The sequence below is a fragment of the Solea senegalensis genome, linkage group LG9, assembly GCF_019176455.1.
Source record: "Solea senegalensis isolate Sse05_10M linkage group LG9, IFAPA_SoseM_1, whole genome shotgun sequence".
Taxonomy (NCBI): domain Eukaryota; kingdom Metazoa; phylum Chordata; class Actinopteri; order Pleuronectiformes; family Soleidae; genus Solea; species Solea senegalensis.
The window spans coordinates 3532281-3558564 of NC_058029.1; the positions used below are offsets into that span (position 1 = coordinate 3532281).

General features: G+C 43.4%; 1 protein-coding gene across 4 annotated transcripts in view; it reads right to left on the minus strand.

Annotated features, from left to right (window-relative positions):
- sema6e (sema domain, transmembrane domain (TM), and cytoplasmic domain, (semaphorin) 6E) overlaps positions 1–26284 on the minus strand; it is a 174120-nt gene that overhangs the window by 63773 nt on the left and 84063 nt on the right. For all 4 annotated transcript variants that reach the window (XM_044033667.1, XM_044033666.1, XM_044033664.1 and 1 more), the window contains 3 exons: positions 10430–10630; positions 5758–5872; positions 4317–4374 (listed from right to left, as the gene is read on the minus strand). In XM_044033667.1, coding sequence (XP_043889602.1) covers positions 4317–4374; positions 5758–5872; positions 10430–10571 — 315 coding nt within the window. In that variant the 5' untranslated portion in view covers positions 10572–10630. The remainder of the gene's footprint in view (positions 1–4316; positions 4375–5757; positions 5873–10429; positions 10631–26284) is intronic.

Here is a 26284-nt window from a genome sequence, read left to right on the forward strand (position 1 = left end):
ATTTATTTTTCAGCGAGTCCTCCTTTGATTCTTAGAAAATTGAAAAGAAGACAATTAAGTGTGCCACTGAAAATGAGACCCAGAATGTGCCTGCTTTTAACTATGCATAGGCTACATTGCTATACTGCGATGTGACCTCACATGACCAGAGGGGGCAGTACAGAGCTAGCAATGGCGTTGTTTCATGGCGTATATGACTGTAGAATTGTCAAAAAAATTTTCAGTGAGTGAGTGTTTCTGCCACTTTTTCCCAAGATAACTTTCACTTTCAATATCTGGCAGTTATTGAACCGTAACTGAGAAGCCGACGTCACAAAAACGCGTGACGCGCACCTGAATCTCGTCTGTGATTGGACGGTCGCTCCGTGGAAGTCTAGAGGGGCTACCGTAATGACAAGTATATGAGCGCAAAGCTCTATTTCTCTGCTTTCCGGTATCCATCCTTCCGCAGGAGGGTCTTGTGGGGAGCCAATCTCACCTCACATAGGGTCAAAAGGGTCAGTGCAAATGGTCTACAGGAGTTACGGTAACAAGAATTCGGTGAGGTTTAAATGACGGCGCCGAATGTGTACGATCGAGCATTTGTGAACCATCAACTTCCGTGTCACCATGTTCAGTAGTAAATGATATTCTTCTGACTTTTGAGGTGCGCCCTCTAGTGGAGAAATTGAGAAAAATCTCTGCTAACATGAATGGTGCTGAGCTACGCGTGTATTTGTCTACAGATCATGTTTTGGTTCGTATGTTATGTTTTGAAAACACAAGCACTGTGTTCTTGTTTTTTATTTTTTTTTTATTTGATAGAATTTTATCTTATAAACTAAATAAAGGTTGTTTTTTTTTTTTTTTACTTCAGCACTCAACTTAGAAACCAGTCAGAACTTGTGAATTCAAACTGGCGGCTGTTTTGACAGAGATGTGACAAAAAAAGAAGTGAATTCCACTGGAAACAGTACAGCATGACAAGTGACTCAAACGGGGATAAACGGGGCTTTTTGTTTGGGACTGTTTTTGGTGATAAACATAAATTAGCTTTTTACAACACGCGGGGGAACGTGTCACTCACTGCAGCGGAGGGAAATAAAGCTGAGCAGTTTGGTTTTGACAAAATCCCATTTTTTGTACTGATTACCAGCAATAATATTCTCACCATTTCGAGGTCAACGCGGTAAAAGCGCTGCAAGTTTTATTTTCTCCTGTAAAAGCTACAGGTCCGTGTGATATCAACTGTGTTTTATTAGCCACGTCAACGTGAAATACGCGGTCCTTTAGGTGAAATTACTTTGAAATGTTAACTTATGGAAGTCATGTCGTCTGGGATTTGGTGATAATAGTGTTTCTTTTTATTTTTCCCCACAATCTCTTTATTGTTTTGTTTTTTTTTAACTTAAGGACAAGTACCACAAAACAAAGAGGTGAAGACTTTGGCTGTTGTTATATAATGGGCATTAGCCGATTACTATTTAACGCATCAGACTAATTATTGATCGGAAACTTTTGTTTGAATGTTTTATTTCATATTTAATACGTCTGATGTATCTAATGTTAAATGATATTTCATTTAAAATGTATAATTCCACAGCAGAGCAGAGATAAAACGCACATGAGAGACCGACCAATTAATGTTTATTTAACGCCTCTATCGTTTGTTATTGTTAAACTGTTATATTTCATTAGATGGACAGAAGATCATATTATCGACCTTTGTTTGCTCTGATTTCTAAAGATTGAGCAAAGGAAAATCTATATTGGTCTGCTTTTTGTGTCCAATACAATGGCGATGTTAGCTTGAAATACAGCGATTATGTAATTCATCAATTATTAACAGTCTACTATTTTGAGTGTTTTTCAGTAATTAGAAACAAGTTTCTCTGATTTTTCAGCGTCTTAAATGTGAATATTTTCGGGTTTCTTTGCGCCATTTAACAAAAAAAAAAACGTTAAAGTTTAATCATTTTGTTTGGTGAACAAAAACAAGACGTTTGAGACCATCTATATTTCCAGGTTTGGTAAACACTGATCAACATCAAACAAGTACTGGACTAATTGAGAAAAATGTAGAGTCTATGGACAGGTCAAATTTAGGGTCTATGGATGGTATCAATGTTCTTATTTCTCCCATATCTGATCCAGTAATTTGTATCAGACCAATACAGAGTACTGTATCGGCTCTTTCCTGCTGTAAACACTTATATCTATATAGAGTATAACCATATGTACAATACAAACTGCAATACGCCGCAATGCTACATGAACCAACAGGTTACATTTAAGAAAAAGCATGAAACATTATTGGATTGAGGTTTATACACAATGACTTGAGTTCCTTTGCCAATATGTTGTTTTGCTCTGAATCAAATGTTTCATCGCCGTCATTCAACTCTTGGCTCGTCGACCTCGTTCGGGGCTTAAAACTCGATTTGTTAGGAATGTTCTAAAACGCAAGTGGAACCAGAGCTGTCCTCAAAGTCGGTAGTCGATGTCTACACTTGTTGTTACACTCTCATATTTATTACCTTGTCTCTTCACGAGAAGATGCCCTTGGCGTTACATGGCGCTGCGCGTCTTCAGCGTGTCTGACTGAGTGCCACGTTTCTCTTTGTGCATCTTCCAGATCTGTCCGCAAGATATTACAGTTCTTATCAGCGGCGGCTCCGTCGGAAATCACAAACTCATCCGTCTCTCCCTGAGCAGCGTGTGACAGACTCTTTCAGGAGAGTTGAGAGGCTGCACTTTTCTATCCCGCGAGCCCCTTTGCACGGAACACCTCCGGTGCCACTTTGTGAGGATCTGACACGATTCAGTGGGAGTCAGCATTATGGTAATAGGCCCTGCCTTGTCCATGCTCGATTTGGTTTACTAATAATTACTTATGGCCACCCAGGCAGTGGGGAGATCAGTGAGGGGGAGAATGTGAATGAGCATCCTGGTGTGAAAAATGGAAGAGCTGGTTTAAAAAAATGAGCCCGGGTGAAGAAATGGATCTGTGATGAAGAGAATGCAGCGTTTTCTGGCTGTGTGAGTCACTCGCTGACTAACGATCGAGCTCAGGCGGATAAGAAGAGGGGGAGAGTGAAAACGTAACGTCGGCGAATGAGCCAGATTCTTCAATCATTTCCCACTTAGTCTCTGCTGTCACACGGGAGGCGGCACCGTTTTCTTTATTTTATCTTTATTTTGAACGGTCAATCAAACACATCACATGCGAACTTAAAAATTCCACTGCAGAGCTCAGGCGTCGGCGGACAAAATCGACGTTCGATTCCCCCGACGTGGAGCGGCAGCCTGATCGGAATGAGAACTCATGTTTGGCTCTAATCTACATACAAGTAAACAAAAGCCCAGGCCTTGGAGGGCTTTTATTTAAGTGCAATCATGTTTGACAAATGAGATTCAGATAGGAACGCGCGTGGCACTTCAACAGCCACGAGAGCGCCGCGCCACTTGTATTGGATATATGTCTGAAGAGAGATTGCTTGAGTACTTGAATGGAAAAAGCAGGTAAAGTGTTGAAAGGAAAACAATAATGTACAAAAACAAGCGTTTTTTAAGTAAGATTTTTGTAGTTGATCAAAACTCATGGACAGGATTTCATTATGAAATCCCAAGGGCGGTTTTCTTAGCATCAGATTCCTTAAAGGTACAGTGTGTCTATCTCCTCACTATTCCCCTCCAAACATGCAGGAAAACAGTTATCATTAAAAGTCAAAGGTTTTTCAGTAAACAAACATCAATGTAGCTATTTCATATTTCAGCTCTGCCAAATGGAAATCATGTCACTGGCCCTTTAATCTCTATGAACCGATTCTGTATGTGAATTTGAAGAATCTGTGGGCGTGAATGTGATTTTGGGGTCAGACGACTTCTGGTTTCTGGAGTTGTTTCGACAGTTGGGCGAACAGTAAGAAGAGTCAAGCGTTTTCATGCATCTGTAAAAAAAAGTCCATTCATGCATTGTTTTAGGGCTTAAATGTTGTGCCAATGACTCCAGAGGCTACTTTGTTGCCAGATGATGTTGCAACCTCTTTTTCAGTTGTGACAAAGATTGTATTGTAAGTTCCTTCTCCTCTGCAGAACCACATTTCATCGTATCAACTGTGGTAAAATGTCAAGTGAGTCTTTGTGATTCATAAACTGATTGTCGGCATCGACTCGGGGAGGATAAAGACATTATCAAACGCCTTAAATGCCAAGTTCTGAGAGCGCGAATTCATCTCGTGCGCGTGTCAGTTCGGCGAGTAAACGCAGAGAATGAGTTTAATATGTTTGACTCTGAACACTGAAGTTTTAACAACAAAGTGAAGAGCGGCTCCTACCTGTTGTGGGATTATCTGCTCAGATGACACAGCGAGGTTGACGGCAAACACGTGGTCCCTGTAAGAGGCGGAGTTAAGAACACAGTTAGAAGACGCCAAACATCAATCTTCGGGAACAGCAGGTGGAAGACGGAACTACAGGAAAGTTCAATTGCTTTCTCCGTTTCAGAAAAGTTTTCCAGCAACTTTGAAAGAGCGAGGTATATGCGCTGTGTTGAACGCAGCTGTGGGACGTAACAAGTCCATTTAGATACATTAAGAGTCTCCGTACCTTTCTGGACGCGGCTGCTGGCACCGAGGGTGCCGCAGTTTGAGAGGCAGCCAAGAACCCAGGGCAGAATTTATTCAGCACAATGAAAATGAGCAGGAGGAGGCGCAACCTCATACCTTTTTTTTTTTTGGATAATTAACCCGCGACATCTCGGGCCGCGAGGCGAGCAACACACAATTAGACTGAGACGCACGAGAAACACTTCAGATCTGATGCCAACCCTGAAAGTAGCTTGGTGTGGACGTGCCTAAGAAAATATGAAGTAACATTCACAGTCTGAGCAGTGAAGAGACCAGAGATTTAGTAATTAGATACAAATAAATGTCTTGTCTAAAGATATGATGACAATTATTTGAACTTAGTATTTGCAAAACACATTTTTGGGAAAAAAAACATACTTTGAATGAAAGGACCATCAGTTATTAAGGCGCTTATTGGCAGTGGTGTCACAATATGATGCGATATTGATAATGAATTTGAGAATCTAAAATTATTTGCCCATTTTAAAGGGTTACATTTATAACAAGACCAAAGAAAGCGACTTAAATAGGTTTTTTGACAATTGTACGCGGGTTTACTCATGTACAGCGGAACAAATCAATCATTTTAAAATGTACTAAAATGTTCTTTATAGTAAAAACTTCACATATTTAGATATTCAAAACATTACAATCTCAATAAGGAAATATTGGTTTTGTCCAGATATTCAACATAATTTAGAGAGCGACACTTGACTAAAAGGAAATCTGAGGAGGCTGAATAAATGTGGGGGGAAAATAATAGTATATAGTGGACTTTGACAACAAAAAACTTTTAAAAGCAGAAAACTGAATGAAAAGCATCTGTGGATTTGCACATGCTAATCATATCTCGATTAGCATTTGAATGGGGTTTAATTCTCAAAACATAATTGCAAGGTCAGTCGACTTCACCACACTTTCATACAAACTCTCTCTCTGTCAAAATACACATGAGTTCGTCCCCGTGTTATTACCTTTTTAGACACTTAGACACACTAGCTCGAACGTTGTGACGTTTTCTTGAGGCTTTTTTGTGATTCATGTCTCACATGATGAAGAAAAATGATGTTTCGATTTAGTTTTCCTTATCCTTTTGGTGTCAAATGATAAAAACATACATTTGACAGAAGAATGAACTGGACTGACTGACCTGGCAGCGATGTAGAGCATGTGGTTGATCCTCAGCATCCTCTGGAAGTCCAGGCCCAGGCGGACAGTGTCATTGTCCGACATGAGTCCCTGGAAGCTCGGGTAGAGGTAGGAGGCTGTGAGAGGAAAGGACAAAATCACAAACATATACTACGGTTGTCTAAAAAGATTATTTTTTACATAAAGAATTTAAATTATATCCGACGACGTCACGCATAGTGGCGCCTCAGCCTCGCTTGGAACCTCTCACCAGAGCAGGTACTAAAAACGTACCAGGTACTATGCTAGTGGAAATAACCGTGCCGTGCCGTGCCGAGGCAATGGAAACGCGCCATTAGATGTGGAATTACAGGAAATAATATGCAAAAAATTGCAGCTAAAAATGGTTGCGACCTAACCCTTACACTAAAACTAACGCTGGAAAAGCCCTTTAAAGTTGTGGGGTCCAAACGAAATGTCCCCACAAAAGATAGGTTTTTAAATTTTAGGACCTCACAAAGAGATAAAAACACACAGTACACACAGACACACACAGGAAGGAAACAAATCACAATGCATCTCAACGTTTGAGGTCACAGAAGTTCAGCGTTCATTGATGTAAATGTGTTCACTTTGGCAAAAGCCAGTCTGAGTTGTTCTGTTGTTCTTTTTAATAATTAAAACAAGCGCTCTGATAACAGAGAAATGATAAACCTTTTTGGTTTGTGGGCAAAACAAGAAACAAGACAATCATCGTCGTCATTTCGAGGTTTGGGAAACACTGATTTACATTATATGGACCAATCAACTAATCAAGAAAATAATCAACAGATGAATCAACTGTAAAAAAAACTAGACGGTGCGGTGTACTTTAAATAATAACTGAGTGAATTAATGGACATGCCTTCACCTAGAAAAAAGGGCAGGAATAAAACAAGCGCAGCTCAATACCGACAGCCCACTGACACCAGGCTGCCCTCCACATCACACACACTTCCCCTGCCCTTTCCTTTTTCCAGGCAAAGATTCAGCTCAAGGCCACAGAGCTCTCGATCTGTAAAGTAGTGTATTAAGTGCCCTCCAGCCTCCCATCTGACCTGGGCTGCTGCTGAATTAGCAATCCCCGCTAGAAATACACCACAATCTGAAATTAGTCTCTCTACAGGGAGCCATATGTTCCCCCTAACCGCTCGTCTCGAATCGACTGTTTAAAGATTGAAACGCCTAATGTCTGGCTGAGAGCTGGACCTTGCTCTGCTGTCTGGGTGAAGAGACTCCCAGTGGCTCAGTGGCCCACCCCGCGCTCCCCGCGCCGCTCTCCCCGGTGAACGAGCTTTTCTAATTACTCCTCAGCACTTTCCCACCCTCTAAAGTTTGGAGGGCAGCAGAGGTAGCCCGGGGTCACTGCTCAGGGCTGAATCCAGGGGCGGGGAGGTGATGTCCACGGTTCGATCTCTGCCTCTGGAGGAACATGTACTGTACAAAAGCTGCTCTGCCAGTGAATCAAACCAAACCGCGGTCCTAACACCCCCGGGCTGCACTCACATCAGCGTCACAGAGAATCTTCACTCATTCACACCAGTCGGCCAAACATTTCTCACGACTGTATTCATCGCCAGAAAAATCAACAACCAACAGAATGATGGACGTTGTTGTGGAAAAGTTAAAAAAAAAAGGCTGATTTAGTGCGGCTAAATCTGACCTTTTACGGACCGAACCACTATCTACGGAACATTGGCGAATACTAATCTTCCACAACTAATTATTCACCATAGCACTTCTGTCCTGTGTTTTCTTTCCTTCTACAATGACGGATTTATTGATGAAGCAATTCTCCAGGAACCGATGCCAAATATGTAACAGTTCCAGGTCCTTAATACGGAAGATCTGCGGTCATCCAATTTCTGAGAGCTGAAACCCGGAGATAGGAGACCAGAGCCTCGGTAAACAACGAGCCGCTGGTGTGTTTCAAGTCCACTTGGAGCCGAAATCTGTGGCTAACAACTGGTGCCGCTAAAAACAACTAGCAACAACAAACCAACTCAACTTTTATTTTGTAGTAACTACTAACGAAGATGGTTAAGGAGTAAAAGTAAAAATTGTCGGATATATAAATAAGGAAGTAAAGTACAGATGTGTGAAAATTCTACTTAAGTACAGTAACAAAGTATTTGTACTTGGTTACATTTCAACACTGAGTACGTGCATCTTACCAAGAATGAAAGACCAAACAAAAAAGACTCATAAAAACTCTCCCTTTACCCAGGTTGTGTCACAGAAAGATGCTGAAGTTGAGTTCAGTGACGAAGGACCACCACTCATACAGGAAGTAGCACAGACTTCGCGAGCGACCTTGTGCCACACTGTCACCTGCTGGAACCAGAGGTGACAAATGGCTCTCATTACACCTGGGATGGAGCGCCACATATAGTACTATTAGCGCAGCTATTTCTGCTAATGGTTACGTTGCTCTCCTCCAGATAGATCAATTACAGTGTGAGGGCCATGGTCTCAGCCACCTCTTAAATCTATTACCAGCTATTACATGTAGAAACTGGGATCTTTTAGGAGGAACCCTCCCAGCGATCAGGTGACAGTGATAAATCCCTTGGGTGGTCTGAAGAAGTTAATTCTTGAACCTTTTTCTCTTTACTTTGTTTAGATTTAGCAGTTACAGACAAGAATTCTCCAGTAGTTGGTGATATATCGTTGTCCTTCCTCATGCAATAGGAATAATCCATACACCAGGCCAAATATTGACGTTTTAATTAACAAATGAAGGAAGTAAACAGTCCCTGCCAGTTTCACTCACTGGACGACGCTACTTCATGTCTCCTCACGACGGTGCTGTCGGTTTGAAGCTTTTTTCATGATTAAAACAAGATTTCCGATTGATTAAGCTTCTAAAATGTGAATATTTTTTTTTATTTCTTCGCACTGGATAACAAATAAATCATTAAAAGTTAATCATTTTGGTTTGTGGACAAATCAAAACATTTAAGAACATCATCATTTTCAGGTGTGACGAACACCAATCAACACGGACCAAACGATTAATCGAGAAAATAATCGTTAGTTGCAGCTCTAGGTGGAAGTGACCTGGGCTGAAGAAGAAGGAGTTTACAGCGGGAAAATGGTGGAGAAAGCTACGTTAAAAGATGCTCCATCCATGATCAATACATGGACTTCATGCACTTTGTTCTCTATGTTGTGAATAAATAGAGAAATCCTGCTCTTTTAACTTTAATATTGAGAACCCTAACCCTAACCCCATCACAGAGTCACAAAACTGTTGTATCGTGATATTATTGGTATCGTAGACCGCGTATTGCATCGTGAGGTCCCCTATATTTCATTTGTGTAGCCAAAAGTTAACAAGTTGCTGCATTCAATTTTGTTCAAATTAAAGTTTTCAAGTTCAAAGTTCAAGTTTACAAAGGTTGAAAGGTTATTTTCATGCAAAATTTCCATGTACGTCAGTTGGTTAGAACCAAGGAAAGTAGCCAAGTGTAGATTTGATCAAATTCAAACAGAGAGTAGAAGCACACATTAACACAGACTAGAGGAAAACTTAGTTTAAAGACTGCATCGGACTCACAGGATGCACATAAAATCACAGTTCTGGTGACGTTACACTCCAGGCCTTTACGTTAGGCGTTGACAAAACTCGCATACAAAAACATTTGTTGGCTCCGAGTGAAATGTGGGGGAACAATCTGGAAAAATACTGTTATTAATGGTAAATCCAGTAGACTGTATTTACACAGCAATTTTCTAGTCTTAACGACCACTTCACATTCATACAGTGCGTCTACTGTACATGGAGAACCTTTTTTTTTTTCTCTCACACATCATTTACTCACTGCCAGCACAGCCATCCGGAAGAAATTGAGGTTGAGTTTCTTGCTCGGCCTGCAGGAGCCGGGTATCAAACCGCGGACCCTCTGGTTTTCTGACGACCAGCAGACTGCGATTTTAATCGCATTCACTTTGTTTTCTATGGTTCAAGTTCTTCTGATACGTTCTTCTTTTATTAGTTTAAGTATAATTATAAGTTCCATTTAGGCATGCAAACTCCAAGCATTTTCAACAGTGTTGGATACTTTAGCGAGTCAATGGCGAAAACTGTCAAGTGGTGTTTTCCAAACTTGTCAAAATGATGACATCCTGAATAGTCTAATTTTGTCCACGAAAAAAAAAAACATCTTCCCTTGACTGTGAGCAAAGAAATGAGATAACATGATCAATTTAGCCACTTATCATTAAACGTATTCATCTCTGCAGTCCTACTTTGATTAAATCCAATTTGATTTGGTCCAAATCACAACATAAATGCAGGGGATTTTGGTTGATAAAAATGTTTCCGCAACAATCTGACATGAAAGTGTCTTTGCCAGTGAAATCCAAACTAAACCTCGACATGGAATTGTGTTTTCGCGCGTGTTGCTGCGATTGCTTCCCGTGCAGAAATTGCCTTTTTCACACCAAATCAACACAACACCACCACAGGAATAGGACGTTCCGGCAGCCAAAGCAACCAATGCAAATTTGCTTACTGCAAAACAAAATGCCCCTAATCTCATCCACCTCACAAAGCTGTGTGAGATCCAGCACTTCCGTGACCCTCGTCTTTACTCTCACATCCACTCCTCCGATGAGGATCGCCATGGCAACGCAACAGATCGTGGACTTACTTTCTCTGCCCACATTGCTGATTGGCTCCAGGTCTTGGGGGAACGGTGTGGCTCCTGAGGACAGCTGAGGTAAGGCGGCGGCTAAGGTGAGAGCCAAGATGGCTGGCAGGACGGGTGGAGGCGAGCCGGGCGTCAGCCTCATTTTGGCAGATGATGAGACCTCGCTAGAAAAGCATGGCACACGGCAGATTCACCTCCCACCTACAAAGGAGATAAGACGGCGAAGGTTAGTGTGGTGAACGGCGTCGGTGAGAACCTGCTGCTGAGGCTCGGGGTAGAAGATGGACACTGGGTGACCTTTGTTCTTTTTTAATTAAACCTGAGAGATACTGGATTTCTGGCGCTGATACAGACGTGGTTCCCTGATATTGGTGCATCAGCTAATGTTCAGTTATTAAAAGTGAAAATACCAACTGTAGATTATTAGATATTGATCCTACCACCTCGCCTCCCCTCCCTCCCCTACCCGTAATTCAATCCCATTCCTGCTGCAATGTTTGAAAGTGGCAGCTAAGTTCTTGTTAGCATGCAACTGCTCATGTCAATGCGGTGATGAGAGTGTCGGCTGAAGTGCCAAGATACACACACACACACGCATAAAAACAAGAGGGACAACAGGCAGAAGGAGAGAGGGAGGGAGGGAGGGAGGGAGGCAGGCAACCACACTGGGGGGCCTTAACACTGGCGACCCCTGCCTCATTTACCAGCAAACCAACTATTATCTGTTACTGCAGAGTTAAACATGGTTAAATGTCCATCTTTCAGCCCCGAATGTCAACTTTAAATGTCCACATAAGATGCTTGAAGTTGAGGGTCTTTCAAGGACTTTTCAGGACCAAATCCCTCAAATTCAAGGACTGAATGTTCTGACACAGCTTCAGATGGGAGGGCAACTCGTAAGAGACGCTTCGCCCCCGGCGTCCACTTTTATTCATTTGCAGCACGCTCTGCATCTGGACGAGTGATTGTCCTTGGGATCTTGGTACAAGTCAGTCTTTGTCATTTTCTTTGGCGAGTCAGAGATTTTGGAATTGTCATTTCCTCGGCATCACACAATTTGCTCTCTCTTGCTTAACGTTACTCGCTCATTGTTCTGCACGGAACATACCAACTCATATACAATCTATTTCACTGAAAATGCAAAACATTAGAAGTTAGTAGATGTAAAAATTTAAAAATGTGCACATAGACAACTTGAAACAAACTCAAATCACCCATTTCTCTGTAGAAATCTGTAACTTCTTTTAAGGAACCACGACAGGAAACTTGTTACAACCTTATATCAAAATTGCAGCTGCTATTAAAACATTTAGACATTTGTTGCTCGGGACACCTGGCGTCAAATACAGATGCCTTTCAGAAACAGTTTGCAGGTAAACAGGATGTGACTCATCTGCTCTGTATTATTAGACATAGGGAGAATAGGGAAATTTGCATAATTACAGAATGCAGCCGTAGGTAAACAAAGACATAAGGAGCCGATGGTAAACAGAAAAGTCAAAGATAAAGACGCTCCGACGTCGCAAAGTATGACAAGTGATCACAGACAGAAATGATGGCCTGTGTTGCGTAAAGATGGCTAGACGCAGACAGTTTACATCTCAAACAACAAATGGTTCTCAGAAAAGTAAAAGTTCAGGTAAAAACAGCAATTTTGCTCGTCGTGCTTGACGCCGAGACCGTGTCTTCTTGTTCTCCACATCTGTTCGATGACAGATTTAAACTGTGATGACCTGCGTTCACAGCCCAAATTGTTAAGGGCAGAGTGTCCTCCATTGGGGGGGGGGAGATTTCTGACAATCCCTATGTGGTTAATGCGCTGTTCAGCCTGGAAATTACACCAGGGGCCACATGGATTTAAGTGGGAACATTTACATTCAGTCATTTGTCAGATGCTTTTATACAAAGTGACGGGAAACAGGAACAGGAAAGTAAGACAGCGGAGACGCGAGCTGCCAACGGTATTGATAATAACTCTGCTTCATTGAAATGCAGGAGGGAAAACTGCATTTAGCAATGAGGCCAGGTGATGATCACAGTGCCATAAATCCAGAGGAGTGGGTGGGCATCTTCCCCTGCTTATTTAGTGAATTATAACAGCTTGTGTGGCCTGCCTCAGGCGATATACTAGGACAATATACCTTATGGATTAGTCTCATGATGGCGTGATTTGGATAGGGCTTTTTTTTTACCTGCAAAATAAGACAAATTCCTCAAAAAGGCAACATTCAGAGGAGAAAACAGGCCAGAAAGGACAAAAAGTTGAATTCCCTCACAAAACTGCTATTGAAAAGTAGCCCAAAATGCCTTGTGTATATCACATAACACATGCAGCACATCCAGGGAACATTATACCCTTGCAAGGATTGAATGACATTTATTGACAACCTGCAGGGCGAGCAGAACGGAGGCAGCCAGCAGAGTGTGATGATGATACATGCTAAACAAGAACACTGTCCTGAGCTTATGCAAAACAAGTCATATACTCTGAAAACTCCAGCTAACACCTCAACAACAAGCCAATAGACGGAGCGTGAGGACTCCATCATCATTCCGAGCTGCCACTGGGAACACTTCTGGGAACAAGTCACTGGATTAGAATAACGGAGCAAACCTAAGCTACAAGGCGGGGTTTGCATCTAGGTCATATCAAATTCAGGATTATAGAAATTGGCTGCTGTGTCACTAGAGCAGTAAGAAAAGTGTCAGAGCAGCAAAGACTCACACAGAGAGAGAGAGAGAGAGGAGCACGCCAACGTAAAAACAACAACCAACGGAAACGCCTCCCCTGGCCGCGAGTCACTGCAGAACTGGTTTGTCCGAATCGTCGTGGCCCGGAGCCGTTTTCCTTTTAAAAGGGCGTCGACTAAGACGGTATAAAGGTCTGTGATAATGATGTGTAAACAAATTGGTTGGCTCTCAGCAAAACTAGTCAACCGTGATAAGAAATGCTGAATCAGGTCCTGCTCATTCACCTTCAGATCACAAGAGAGGGTAAAACAATTCCAAAGACACTGACGAAGTTCAGCCACAGTGAAAACACTGCACAACTTTTTTTAAAAAAACAAACGAAAAGAAAAGAAAAAGTAAGAAGTCAGGCTTATCTCGCATATCACCGCTGACAGCTTATTAAGATACGTCCTACTTTAAATCATAATCTTGTCAGTTTCAAACTTTAAACGACATCAAAACAAAGAGATTTAAATGCTTGTTCGTGACAAGTTTGCCATATTTACTTGCTTGAGAAAGATTTTATGGGAAAATCATGTTTGGGGATGCTGTGGCTAGCGTTGTCGCCTCACTATAAGACACCCCGGCCTTTCACCCTACGTCAGCCAGGACTGGCTCCAGCCTGACCCGGGGCCACCCTCGTGTGGAGAATAAAGCGTTAGACAACGAAATGTTTTAATAGAGCAGAGTACTATTTTGAAAAGGGAACAACCGTCAATTAATAATAGCGACGACAACAAATGCTTAAATGTTAACGTGTCCCAGTTGCAACAAAGCGTTTTACGGTGCCAAACCTGTTTCCTCTGCCAAGGAGGTTTCTATGTGTCTGTGTGGTTAGTCAAAAAAACATATTGGGATTGCACGCTAAGCCGAGTTACATGACATTTATGGAGGTGTGTTTTTAAATCTCTGCCATTCACAAGGTGAGATAGAATGTTAGTCTTGGCAGCTGGTAAAGCACTCTTCCCGTTGTCACCTACACCACTATTATATCCAAAAACACTAAAGCCTTTGTATCTGCACATTTGCAGCTCTGGAATCGTCCTGTATTTACTGCTTTCCTGCAATAAAATGGCTGACCTAAGCATTAAAAAGACCCACCAATATCTACTACGCTACTCCCATGTAAACGTGTTAACAACACAAGCTCCTGCATGGAATTCTAAAGTTTCTTTATTGAACCCAACACATTTTATGACCCGCTTTGCACTCTGTGGAGAGAGAGAGTGGATGGCTGACGCTCCGACAGCTGTTGAAGGGAAATAAGGCATCACTTATCCAATCCCATGTTTGCTTTCTGTGTCCTAGGGTTTGGAAGGCACGGATCATTTTGTTTTTAATGAACTGGACTTGTTGAGCCATCTGGGAGGCGCTGGCAGTTGGGCCTCCTAGGAGAACAGGGGCTTTCTGGGATGGTGGGACTCCAGTGATTAACCGGCATTCATTTGGATAAGCCAACACGTCTGTGTCCGTGGACAGATTTCGATGCATCCACATAGGAATTGGGCGTCTCGTGGCCTTTTCAGGGGTTAATGCAGAAATGAGGCTTTAATACCAGGAGAATCTTGCTTCTTTATAGGTGGACACAAATGAGGACAGAGTCATTTAAATTCATACATAAACTCTTTGCGAGTAAATTTTTATGTCCTTCAGTCCCCACTTGGCCCGGGATAATGGGCCTATAAAAATTTACACTTAAAATCTTAAGTCCAATTTTATCCTCAATCAACTGCATTGCACCGTAAGCACCTGTCCACCCTTGGGACATCTATTTTTCTGCCAACAACTTAACAGTCAAACATAATCCTAATACTGAATCACTCTGATATTTCCCCCCCCCGACCTCCCTGGTGCTACAGTGGCTAGATTAGCGAGGTTAATCCACTCGCTTTCACACGCCACAGAAAAGAGTATACCTCTTACCTCACACCTTTGTGCACCTGAATATCTCAAGAGTCCCTTTACTGTGGAAAAAATGTAGGCCCCACTTTCCTCCACTGTGACATATCTCTCAGACGCACTGGTCGGCATATAATGAGCCAAAAATCCCCCAGGTTCCCCTCACGACTTTGGACACAATTAGCTTCATTAGCCTCTGCTCTGAGCAGGTCACTGCAACAGAGGCTGTCGTGCTGGCCGGGTGCTATCATGACACTATAATAACAGTGACAGGATAATGAGATAATGAGTAAGGGATCACAATGTATAAAAGCTAAAGGAAAAAAAATATACCGCGAAAAGGCAACAAATAAAAACAAAGCCTACTCATACGTCATCGAACATTAGCGTCTTTGTGGCACTCTTTATACCACCATTGACTAACAACACTTGACTGTGTTGTACAAATAACGTTACAGCATCATATAAAGCCCCCCCCCACACACACACACGTGTATAATCCCAACACATTTTACCTCCATTAGCATTAGGGAATGATCCCAGTGTGATTCCACATCTTTACAGAGTCATAAAAAAACAACCTGCCTGATGATTCCTCTGTCAAAAACAACCACATGGGAATTTTAATGTGACAGGAGGCAAAACAACACATGATATGGACGGTGTGTGATGAGACAAACATTTCATTGTTGCTGCCTGAGCCATGATTGTTCCTCCCCAAACTCCCTGTGGAAGGTTCATCAGACCACCAATCTCATTCACAGTCCCATGACACGAGTCACACAGTTCATCACCATGGGCACGGAGCAGTTTTTTTTTTTTCCATTTCTCTGAGCGCTCACATCCTTCCCAGGGTTGACTCGCCAATAACAGTCACAGCTGTTTCAGACACAACACATGATGTGAGGAAACAAACCCTTTTTCCGAGTTGGAGAATATTAACCCTGTTTCCACTGAAGAAAAGGACACTTGCCCTCGTCAAACATTATTTTAACCCAGCGGTTATTTCAACTCTTCACTCGGTCCTCCCCCTCACACAGGAGACCCTAATTAGATTTCCAGTGGTTAAACAAGTAAATGTCATCACAGAAAATTGGAATTGGGATGAAGGAGAATTTGGCAATAATTGAGAGAACACCACCCTTGGGACAAAGAGGCAGAGGCTATGGGCTACTTTTCAGATGGGTGGAAATTAGTTCAGTCTAGTGGAGCTCCAGTAAGGAATGCACCTTTAAAGATCGCAACAGCTTAAGATCTGTACACTGTTTTGTTTTTTGTTTTTTTCTGGAGATAGCATATCGACATGATATGGATTTACCTTAAGAAACCAAGAATTCTATGGATGGACAGCAGATACGTTGGCAATTGCTGATACAGACGATCGATGTTTATCTGGCTGATCCATACTGAAAAAGTTGCATTAGAGCAGGGGTGTCAAACATACGGCCCGGGGGCCAGAACCGGTCCGCCAGAGGGTCCAATCCGGCCCACAGGATGAATTTGTTAAAATTTCACACTGATCTAAATGTAATGTCAAATGCCCCAGATACCTGTGACTAAATGTTTGTGCCTTTATAGATCCAGTGTGCTGTGTAAATAGTAAATTTAGGCATGATATTGCTGAAATTGCACTTATATTTCTCAAGAAATTTCATGTTTTGTAAAATTATCCTTCATTAAATGTAAAACAAAGGAGAAAAAAACAAAGGGGTTCTTGTTGTTCATAGGTTATTATGCTATTATTTTACTATTTTTACTGGTCCGGCCCCCTTGAGATCAAATTGTGCTGTATGTGGCCCCTGAACAAAAATGAGTTTGACACCCCTGCATTAGAGCCTATTCATAAACTTATATGATTGGATTTGTGATTGGTCATAAATACACATAGGTATCACTATTGGTCAAAACCTTTACAGTAGCTTCATACTGCCACTCCATTTAAATCATATGTTAGGTTTTCTACACCAAGTGTTAGCTGTCGCTGACCAGCCAGATGCTGTGTATGAATACTTGACACCACTGAGACACCTAAGCTGGGCTGTTGAATACAAACATGTCAAATATAGGAGCTGGGGATTTCAGTATTTTTCAAAAGGCCCTGCAGTGGCAAAAACAGAATAGCTCAGGGGGATCTCCTTGGCAACATTTTAAAAAGTCCATTAGCATCCCTCGTCGAAGAGAAGCGATGGCTGGCTTCTTGCCTTTTACCAAGAATAGAAAATCAATGGTCCCTATAGTCCTTTAGTTCTTGGATTAGTATGTCAACTGTCTGCTGTCTGCATAATGTAGTCTCATTGTCAGAGCGCCTGCATTATGCCATGGTAAAGAGAGGGGGCAGGATGGCATCCAGGATGAGATATGTCTGTCAGGGGAGGTTGGGACCCTCTTTGCCATCAATGCCACTCACACTGTTCTCAAGGGAAGGCTGCTTTAACCTCATCACCCACAGAGTTCACATAAGTGACGGGTTGTCCCGTCACAGAGGCCATTGATTGTCACCCCAGTGTCAGACGACTCTACTCTGTCCTCATCGAGGAATCCCCGTAGATTAGATTCAGGTTTATACTTGAGCTTCCCTGGCAGATCTTGATTGATGTCAGACTAAGACCGAACTGACAGCAAGAGCCAATAAAACTTCTGGAAACTGTTTGGCACCGCCCTGATGCGACGGAAATCGTTAAGATAGGATGAGAATACTGGCGCATGGGTTCCTCACACCTTTTTGAACTCCCAACACTGCCTTGTTTGAGAAATGGATGGAAGTAATTATTGTCCAAACAACTAGCAGGCATTACGGAACACGGAGGAAGAGCAGTGTCACTGACGGAGCTTTGTGTACAGTAAGACGGACAGAGCTTGAAAAGAAAATACTTTTAAAACGGCTCAAATGCCCAAATGTCTTGACACGTGTTTCTCAGGGAGTTCGGTCACTCCATGAGAACTGGAAGCCACAGATTTGTGAATGGGCACCATACTCAGGGAAAAGAAAGTCAGTCATTCTTGCTTTCAGGAATTCATTCTACACACAGAGATGGCCTGACTTCACACAGAGGAACCTATGCAGGACCCAGACAGCGAGGCCGTTCTCAGATCGATCTGCAAAAACCACCGCGAGCATCATCCATCGTCTTCATGTCTATTTGCAGTGAGAGGGAGGAAAAAAAAGACCCAGTGGTCTATGAGTGACAGAAGGATCAAGCTCCCACCAGTGGAATCGTCTTCATCTGTCTGCCCCCTGTTAATTATTTACACTAGTCTTCAGCGAGTGTCTGCGATTCCCTGTCCATGTCGGTCAGGATTCATCTTCAATATTCTGTGGTCCTTTTGTGGGCATTTTTCAAACAGGTCTTACACCAGGGGTCCCATAATCAAAAATATCAGTTTAAAATATGCTGGGCTAACCCATCGCCATCACACCCCTTTCTCCTCTTCATACACAAAAGTGAAAGTTAACTACCTCCTTCGCCTCCCAGTCTCTGTGCCATCAATAATTCAGAGTGTTATTGAGAAGCACTACCTAAACCCCACATTGACAGAAATCCAAGCGCTGTCTTTCTCTCAAGGGCGTCATAATTGGATACCCCCAGAGGTTTCCAGTACGAAAAGCGTAGCACGAGCGGGGAAAGCGAGGGAAAGGAGCGTTGTTGTTTTCTCTACTTTGGGTGTTTCCATTTTTACATTTTCTATTTCAGGAAATGGGACCAGACTTAACCTGAAACCGTCGTGTCCACTTGGGGACAATCCCTTTGGGGGTGGGGGCGGTTTAGGAAGCGTATCCTAACTTGCATGGAAAGAAGTGAAAAGTGAAAGTGTGTCATCCCGTTTACTGTCCAACAAAGTTGACATTAACATCACAACCACGTGTCACGCAGCACTAGTTCCTAATAGGCTTAGAAACACCAGTAAAATTGTATTTACAGTGCAATAAATATTACGGATTTATCTGTATGCACATCATGGAAATACAACTCGCCTCTCCTAATGCTGCGCCGTGTCGCCTGCTCTGACGCGAAACCGACAGAGAACAAGGCCGACGTGAAGGAGAAAGGAGCAGATATAATCTCCTGTCCCAGAACACTTTACACACTGTTGTGCCACCTGAGCCTGTCGTGATTCACGTAGGTCTGCTGACCCTCTGCAAGGGCACAGAGAGAGGCAGAGCCTCGTCGGATGCGGCAGATATTCAACAGACCAGTCAGGATGAAAATATGCTAATAAAATTCTTTAACGTATTGAAGGGGCGAACGTGAATCTTTCCGACTTGCTAGTGGATGGGTTTTTCCAGCCAAGACAGAGAGACCGGGCTCTAAATCTAACTGGAGAGAAAAGGAAGTGTTTAAAGTGTGTGGTGATGTTTCTTGGGCTCTCTAAATCCCCACAGATATAGAAAGTGACTCAGGGGAATGAAAGGGAGCGCTGGTGTTTCTGAATGCCTTTGATCAGATTCGCTGTGCGAGCATGTCTGCGAATCTACTGTATGTGCACATAAAACTTAAAACGAAATAACTAATTAATGCTTTGATCGCACCTTGTATATGAGGATTTCTAGAAGCTGCTGTCACTGCAGTGGGAATACAGAGGAACTGTGAAAAAATGCACTCCAGGAAATAGAAAACGAAGCCTCACATGACAGCAAACAGACTGGCCAAAAGAATAGACAACTCGGAAATGTCGTTGATGTTAATTTGTGCAAATGACGAAGCGGGATACTGACTTCATTATGAAGTGTGCCTAAAATCAGGAAAAACTCGTCGAGTGACAGAAATGTAGAAATGTAAGTGTCACGTCCCTCGGTAAAAGAAAGAGTGACTGAAGCGAGGAGGAGGATACGAGGCGAACTGGCAACTGAGAGAGCGACGAAAGACGTGTGGTTACACAGAAACAAATGAAACCTTTCACCGGAGCTTCCACTGAAAACGTTGCACAACTGCACTTTGTTGAGTGACAATTACCAAAAGTGCTGAGTGATGGGGAATAAACCGAGCGGTGCGGGTTTCATAAGGACATTCGATTCTTGCTAGAAAAATGGAATCTAGAAATACACGGAACTCTGAGTCACGCTGGCACTCGTGGTGGTGCTTCTGCCGACGACCACCGCTTTGAGGACTTTCACGGTGGCTTTGTGTCCATTAAATCGGTGTCAGACAAAAAGAGAGTGAGGCTTTCTCTATCAACACAGAGGCTCTTTGATCTCTATCTCCCCTGTGGTACCAATTAGCCGGCTGCACCGTTTGCATTTCAAACCCTGCACTTCCTATTTTGAAAGACATCCTGCATGAATTATCAATCTAACGGAACTTTTATTCCCTTTTTGACGAAAAATGAATTATGAGTGGCGTATCTCTGGAGTTTGGCCCGCTTCAAGCGGGGGCTCCACGAGTGCCGGCGACTCTGTGTGAACATCTTCTATTTCACTATGACACAACGAGGTGGCCTCCTGCTTCCTTCGGTAGGTTTTGATGAAGGATGAGATCACGGTGCCGAGCGTGCCAAAACGACAGCTTTCTATTTGAATTATGACACACGAGGAGGCCGAGTCGCTGAGAAGTGATCCAAGAAAGATAAATTTGTCCACTACCTTCATCTCTTGTTAGCAAAAGCAATCACACGGCCTTCGCCCAGAAAGATCCATCCCCGTCACGTCACTCCCAATAACATTAAGAAAGGAAAGGCTACCGTGTGACGAAAAGTACATTTGGTGAATTTCACATGAACACGAACAAAAGCAAGCGAGCGCCGCTTTTATAAATGAATGATTTTTGCAATCTGAGTGGTCGATGCTGATGAAGGGAAATATAAATCAAGGGTAAGCGTGAGGTTTCTCAGCGAGAGTGCCTCGCAGAGATAATGGCATCATCATGCCCGTGTGATTCTCTGTTCCTGGGAAGATTAAACGCTTTATCATTGTCTTTGGGACAAACAGTCTCTACACACAGAGAATGCATTTCCAGTTATTAGCCGCCCGTTCTGCTCAAACCTGACACCCCGAGTATCGGACGCGTCACACACCTAACGCCTGCGGAGGAGAGATGAAATGAGACGGCAGTCTTATCGGGACAGTGCTACCTTTCAGGGCATTAGCCCGACGGTGGCAGCCGACCTCACTTTTATTGCCGCCGTCTCACATTGATGATGTCATCTAAAGGCATACTGAAAGGCCCCAAAGCTTTCAGGCTCGGTTTATCTTATTTTATGGCTCTAAGAACTCAGTCACTCCCAAGAAGAAGTCATGGGCCACGGGCAATCACGGACGGCGGTGCAGTATGGCTTCCTTCATCAAAGGCTGCACCGTGTCATGGAACATGGGAGGAAGATTGCAGAGGCTGGGGCATAAAAGAGAGGAATGGGACATGAGTGGTGACAATGGGAAAGACAGTAAATCTAAATGAGTAAGAGGAGGAGGAGGAGGAGGTGGAGGAGAGGAATGACTGTCTCACAGCTCACTGGTCTGGAATCGGCCAGACAATCAATTCCACCATTCAGTTTCAGGCTAGCAAGTCTGCTTCAATGGCACTGAGCATCACAGGCAGCATCAAATTATCAACTGAGCTAAATTTCAGCAACAGGAAGTCACAGCAGTCAAACGTCACAAATATGTGATGACAAAATGGCTCCACAAATGGCCCTAACCCACACGTGGTACGATTAGCTGCACACTTCCACTGGGAATGATTAAATACTGCTTCCGACGACAAACAGGACAGACTTTATGGTAGTTTTCAGCGTGTATTTTTATCATTTCTGAAAGTAGAAGCGGTTCTAACTGTCGTCAGAGATAAATACAGCGGCAAAAAAACCCTGTCCTTTGGTTAAGACGACACAGGATTATCAAACTGTCCGTTAAAGCTCTAATTCTTATCCATGTTTACTTTATAATTAAGCCTTTTTAATCCACAATATGTTATGTCTCATGTCCATTTGCAAATTAAACTACATTTTGCACAGTTTAAAAAACTGATTACCCGGTGAACCTTTTTGAAACAGACCAGACCGTCTGTCCACTCTCTGAGGTGACGTTAGAGTTATCACTGTCACTGTCTTCCGTTATTATTCCTTGTTTCTTTGCTTTCTCAGGAGCACTCAGGTTTTTGCTAAGACTAGCAAAGCCTATTGTGTCTAATGTGTCTGAGCTGCGTGTCAAAGAACTGCCTGGATTTTCAGCTTCGATAATGTAGACTTCACAGCACTTAAGGAGGATATGCTGTTATCTCTGTCGAACAGTCATTAAAAACAGCAGGCCTTGCTCTGAATTCATCTAATTAGGGCTCAATTCATCCTCACTCCTCTCCAACAAAGGGATCACAGCTACGGACTCTGAGGACTGTGCAGGGCTCGTATCTAGGATGTCATTACTTCTACTATCACATGTGTAACGACTGAGCCGAGAACAAGCCTTTCCCACACTGTAAGTGTGAGTGTTGAGATAAGGTACGCTAAAGTAAGAGTATGAATCCAGCCACTGGGGGGATGGTCTAGTGCCAGTCCTGAGACCAGATCGCTGCTGAAGACAGAGAGAGATCTGCCGTGTCGACTCCTAAAGGGAGAATACGTTAAAGTTGTGTCGTATTCACACCAAATCCTCGTCCGATTGCTCGGAAAGTCCGGTCGGTTTTGGGGGGGAAACCCTGATCCGCACCAAAGAAGCAAAGAAGTGAACGCTGGTCCGCCTAAAACATAGGTCTGGGTTCGCTTCAGGTGAACCCTCCTCTGATGTGGAGGGAACAGACGTTGTCCCGCATCAAAACAACAGAGATTTCTCGTTTGTCTCGTCTTCTCCTTCAGCAATTCTCGATGCAGCGCCTCCTCAGGCGAGGAGGGGAACGCGATATTCGGCAAAATGCGTACTCAGTGGAGTCTAGTGGTGAATATTCACTCTCCATTCTTGTCTAATATCCATCACCAGGTGTCTGATCATTATAAAACTCCTGTTCCCCTGACAGACACGTCTTTAGAGTTTAGAGTCCTTGTGCAACGCTTACGTGTCACCCCCACAAATAAAAAAATAAAAAAACAACACTTCATCGTGGTGAATCAAAGCAGCGCATCTAGTATTCATCTGTCACTTCTGTCGCCATTACCGAGCTGAAGTGTCCCATTCATCTGCATTTTCGTTTTTTTCCAGAGAGACAAGTGAAGCGGACACAAAGACAATGAAGGCAGCTGAGAATAGACCGATCCGTGCTGGGCGGGTGGACAGGAGAAGAAAAACACAAGTGCCACCTCACAGCGACAGACGCACCGCACAGATTCTGATCCTGTTCTTCCCCACCTCCGTCCTCCTCTTTCTTTATCCTCCCACAGTGAACGACCAAGTGGCTAAAATAATAGGAAAGTGAAGTGGGGGGGGGGACAAACGGGGCCATCCATAATGTGGCCAGACACTGGCGTGAGCGCGCTGTTGCCATGAAGTGTAGCGTGTGTGATAAATGCACTCCGTTTGTCGAATTTGAGATCCTCATTAGTCTACGTTCAGGAGGAGACCTTGGGCCATTACTCTTGCAGCTGCTTTGACAAGAAGCCGAATGTGTCTGCGTTAAACTGTGTGTGTTTCTATTAGTATGCTCGCATCCGTAGAGGCGCATTACACCGACGTATCCCGGCGCTCTGACAGACGTAGCTCTTCCATACGCGCACAACCGCTGGATGTATGGTAATGATCGTGTGACTCGGCCGCAGTTAATAGCTGCAATTCACCGACGTAAGAGCGCACTTATCGTGTCACCGGATCACTGAGTGGTTTTCACTTTAGTTGTGTTTGGTAAAAAATGTGTATTCGAAAAGGCAAAAACGACTCCGCAATTAAGAATAATATTTAAGCCATGACATCGTCTGCTTACGCCTCAGGTACTACCATGTGACAAAAGACAATATTCTGATTAGGTCTGCAACCATTATTTTAATTATTGATTAATTATCTCTCAATTATTTTTTTCCCACAACGAATCAATTTGTTTTTTTCCTCATAAAACTATAATTAATTGCTTCCCCGTTTACACACTTAACTTCACGTTTTAAGAAGTCACGAGTAAGCGGTGCCATGAAGTGATTGATTGTCGCGGCACACATGGTGTTCGTGAGGCAACCTTTGTGCAGTGATGACATTTCCCTGCACCTCTGCTGTCTCCTGTAAAGGTTAGCACCGGCTGCTTTGTCTGTATTGTAAGCGTCATTACTGAACCACTGCGTCCGACCCGGTGATACATTCGGCGATTCTGTCGCTGTATTGTTCCATATCAAAATTCTTCATCCTTGACTCTATTGCTGCATGTCGGTGCATTAAATCAACCCCGACTCTCATCAAGCTGTTTCAGGACTATGGGCCAACCACACACACACACATCACAGTAATCATAAATCTCACTGTCATACTTTCTTGCACCCTTAACTGAATTGACATCCACACCACAGCTCTGCTTTCAGCCTCTGTGCCAAGTTCTTATGCAGTTAGCCATTATTTATGTACAGTTCTCCAGTGAACTGCGGCTGTGGCTGCCAGGATGTTTGTGACAGAAAGCCACTACAGGAGGGGGAAAAAAAAAAAACAAGGACACAAGCTGTCCGACATAAGCAAGCATGTGTGAACATGTATTTTTATGCAGCGCGTGTCTCTGACCGACACAATGGACTGTGGTATCTTTAAACGGGGATGCATGCAACCAGGAAACAAATTCGCCGGTATCCGCGGGCGCTTATGTGACCGTACATCAGGTCAAATCTTCACAACAGTTCCCTTTCGGCCGCGCGGAGGAACGAACGCAGAGGTGGCCGCCGGCTCGGCCTGCCTCCCTGCCTTCATCGGGGGGCTGTAACAGTAGCCTGGACGTCTGGTCCGATCGATACTCACAGTGGAGCATCTGCGCCGCCTCTCCTGTTACTGGTGGCGTTCTCGAGCCGCTCTGCAGACAGCTACGCGCTGCAGGCTCGTATCAGCGTGGCGGCTTATCAAAGGAAAACACAGGGAACGTGATGCCACGCGGAGCCGCGGCTGACACTTTAATTTGTCGTCGGTGATGGGGCTTGTCAAACTATTCTGGAGTTCATCAGCCACCTGGCCTTATTTGCTCACTCCGCTGATGACTTTTCAGCCCTCTTGAGAACTCCTCTGCCACAATGACCTTGATGCTCAATCACTGCATATTTTCTATTATGTACAAGTCTCTTGTGGAGCAGGTACCATGTTGCTCTTCAATCCGAGACCATGTGCTGGGTAATGATGAGCCTCGATGAATGAGAGCAAATAATCCTCTTTCAAAAAGTGACACCGTCATTGCGTCGGGAAAAAAAAAGAAGAAGAAGAAGCAAACAGAGTTGTTGCTCGAGGAGCGGTAAACTCTGACAGGATGAAAGCACACGGAATCAAAAGCAGAAACCTTGAGGAAGATGCAAGCGTTCTGCTTGAAAATAACAATATTTCAATCCCCGCGTTCTCTCCATCTCAATCAAATCAGTCAAGGAGGATCAACGCCGTCCCCGAGTCTGGTCCCGTCAGTGGTTTCTTTGTGTTTTTCTTTCCACTTTTGCCAAGTGCTTGCTTACGGAGGGAACTGCTGAGGTTTTAATATTGTAAGGTCTCAACCAAGTCTCTGGAGATGATGTGCGCCGTGAACAATATGCCTATATAAATAAAATTGAATTAAGGAGCGCGATAGCTCGTCAGGCAGATCATTGTGAGTCATACAGAGAACTCTACGAGGAATTTGTGAGAATGACTGAAAGGTTGACGTTCCCGGAGGGACTGCGACGGAGCTCTGACTTTTTAAGAAAGGCAACTGCTTTAGTTGTGAGGCCCGTCATAGCTGCCAATGTTTACTGCCTTTGTCTGTGCAGACTCTCATTCATCCAGGTCACTGTTCTCCCCAAAAACAATCAATAAATCAGTGGAAACCGGACTTTTTTTTGCCTCTCGCACACCTTCAATGACATTTAGATGACATATAGATATTTGGGACATATAGACTGAAAAACCTTACAAATTCTCTTTAGTATAGTCATAAATAGCGCTGCGCGATTCTGAAAAAAAATGTGAATCACGATTCTCTGGCACGAATTGTTTGCACTCATGAACAAAAGATTCAATAAGGCATTCAAGTAAAGTGCCTGAACATGGTTATTATTGTTATTGTAGTGGCTTAAGTGTTTCCGCTAGCCCAGGGGTGTCAAACTCATTTTTGTTCAGGGGCCACATACAGCACAATTTGATCTCAAGGGGGCCCCACCAGTAAAAAT